The sequence below is a fragment of the Sorex araneus genome, unplaced genomic scaffold (assembly GCF_027595985.1).
Source record: "Sorex araneus isolate mSorAra2 unplaced genomic scaffold, mSorAra2.pri scaffold_174, whole genome shotgun sequence".
NCBI classification, from domain to species: domain Eukaryota; kingdom Metazoa; phylum Chordata; class Mammalia; order Eulipotyphla; family Soricidae; genus Sorex; species Sorex araneus.
This window is the reverse complement of record NW_026570923.1, coordinates 32,501-34,120: the sequence shown is the minus strand read 5'-3', so window position 1 is coordinate 34,120 and position 1,620 is coordinate 32,501. Positions and strand designations below refer to the sequence as shown.

Below are 1,620 nucleotides of genomic sequence, written 5' to 3'. Positions count from 1 at the left end.
GTGGTCCCCGGAGCTCAGCCACACGCAGGGAGGCGAGATCAGAGGGGGTGTGAAGCAGCAGGAAGTCCCGGGGTCCCCCCCCCCTCCGCCGACTCCTGGGGTCACTCCGCTCCCAGCAAGGAGACTGGTGGGACAGACGTCTTCTTGGGCATTCCCCATCGGAGAGTCAGGAGAAGCTTCTAGAATGGCCAACGGGGGAGGTCTGGAGCATCTCCTAGACTAACACGGCCCGTGGTCCCGACCTTTGACCCCGACCCCCGACCCCAGGCGAAGGAAGCAGCATCTCCGTGGAAGCATCAATCATCCCGGCCCTGGGAACTCCCCCTCCCCAGAACCTCTCCCTTCAGTGACACGCCCACCTGGGCCTTGGTGATGCCCAGCGCTGACCAGGCCCTCCTAAGCTATTCCTGGGCGGGGACCAGCGGACACGCCTCAGGGTCAAACTCCCGAGGACCGTGCAGATTCGGGGTGGGAAGTCGTACGGGTGTTATATACAGATGGGGTCAGACGCAAGGGGGTACCGTGGCGGACAAAGGGCCAGCGGCTGGACCAGAGGCAGGAAGGGATATGGTGGGCCCATGGCCGGGTGGGGCTGGGGGTGGGGGGCAGCCCTCCGGAGACCCCCGGCCTCCAGCCCGCCTCACTGCCTCGGGGACCCCCGCCCCCTCGCCAGGATGTTTCTAGACTCCAGTCCCAGCCGCTGTCCGAGGCCTAGCTGAGCCGCCGCTGGCTTTGCGAAAGCAGGTCTAGGTACATCTTGGACCGCAGGAACCGGGGGTACGAGTCCTTCTCCATCAGGCTGTGCACTTTGCCCTGCGCCTGGTCGAAGCAGCTCGGGGACGGCTCCTGGATGTTTTTCCTGGTGGTTTCTCGGGTCTTGGAAGTCGATGTTGACCTGGAGAGACAGACAGACAGACAGACAGACAGACAGACAGACAGACAAACAGAGAGCTGAGGTGAGGGGGCCCACCCATCCTGGGGTCAGAGCTGACCCCACCCAAGCTGGAGGGAAGAGTCTCATCTGGGGAACTTGCATCCGACTCTCTCGGGTCCCCCCGAGAACGGGCGGTTCTGAGCTAGCGAGTGGCATCAGACAACGGAGGCACGTGAGAGGGGCCGGGTTACCTCAGTTCCCGCCCAAACAGGGCCCCCGGCAGCCGCTTGCTCCCACAATCCAAAATTGCCACCAAACACCCCCCGGCAGGACCCCACCATCTCGGGACGGACCTCACTGAAATGCAATCTGCTGAAAAACTCGGGGTTTGTGGGGCCGGAGCGATAGCACAGCGGGGGAGGGCGTTTGCCTGGCACGCGGCTGACTGGGGTTCGATTCCCAGCATCCCATAGGGTTCCCCAGGCACCGTCAGGAGTAATTCCTGAGTGCAGAGCCAGGGGTGGGACCCAAAAAGAGCAAAACAAAAACAAACAAACAAACAAACAAAACCCTCAGGTTTTGTGACTGCTTCCTTGGGGTCATGATGGGCTACCTCCCCCCACCTCCCTGTACTCCCAGGGGTGCCAACAGTCACGTCCACGCCCCGGAGCTGCCACCCAGTTAAGAAAGCTACTCCAGCCAACTGTCCTGATAAAAATGCTGAACAAACATGAGGACCACTGAGC

General features: G+C 62.0%; 1 protein-coding gene across 1 annotated transcript in view; it reads right to left on the bottom strand.

Moving 5' to 3' along the window:
* Positions 1-572: 572 nt before the first annotated feature.
* Positions 573-1,620, bottom strand: part of LOC101549210 (regulator of G protein signaling 8) — a 13,399-nt gene continuing 12,351 nt past the window's right edge. Inside the window, 2 exon segments of the mRNA XM_004613715.2 lie at positions 573-876; positions 878-895. Of these exon segments, the coding sequence (XP_004613772.1) occupies positions 712-876; positions 878-895 (183 nt within the window). The 3' untranslated portion in view covers positions 573-711.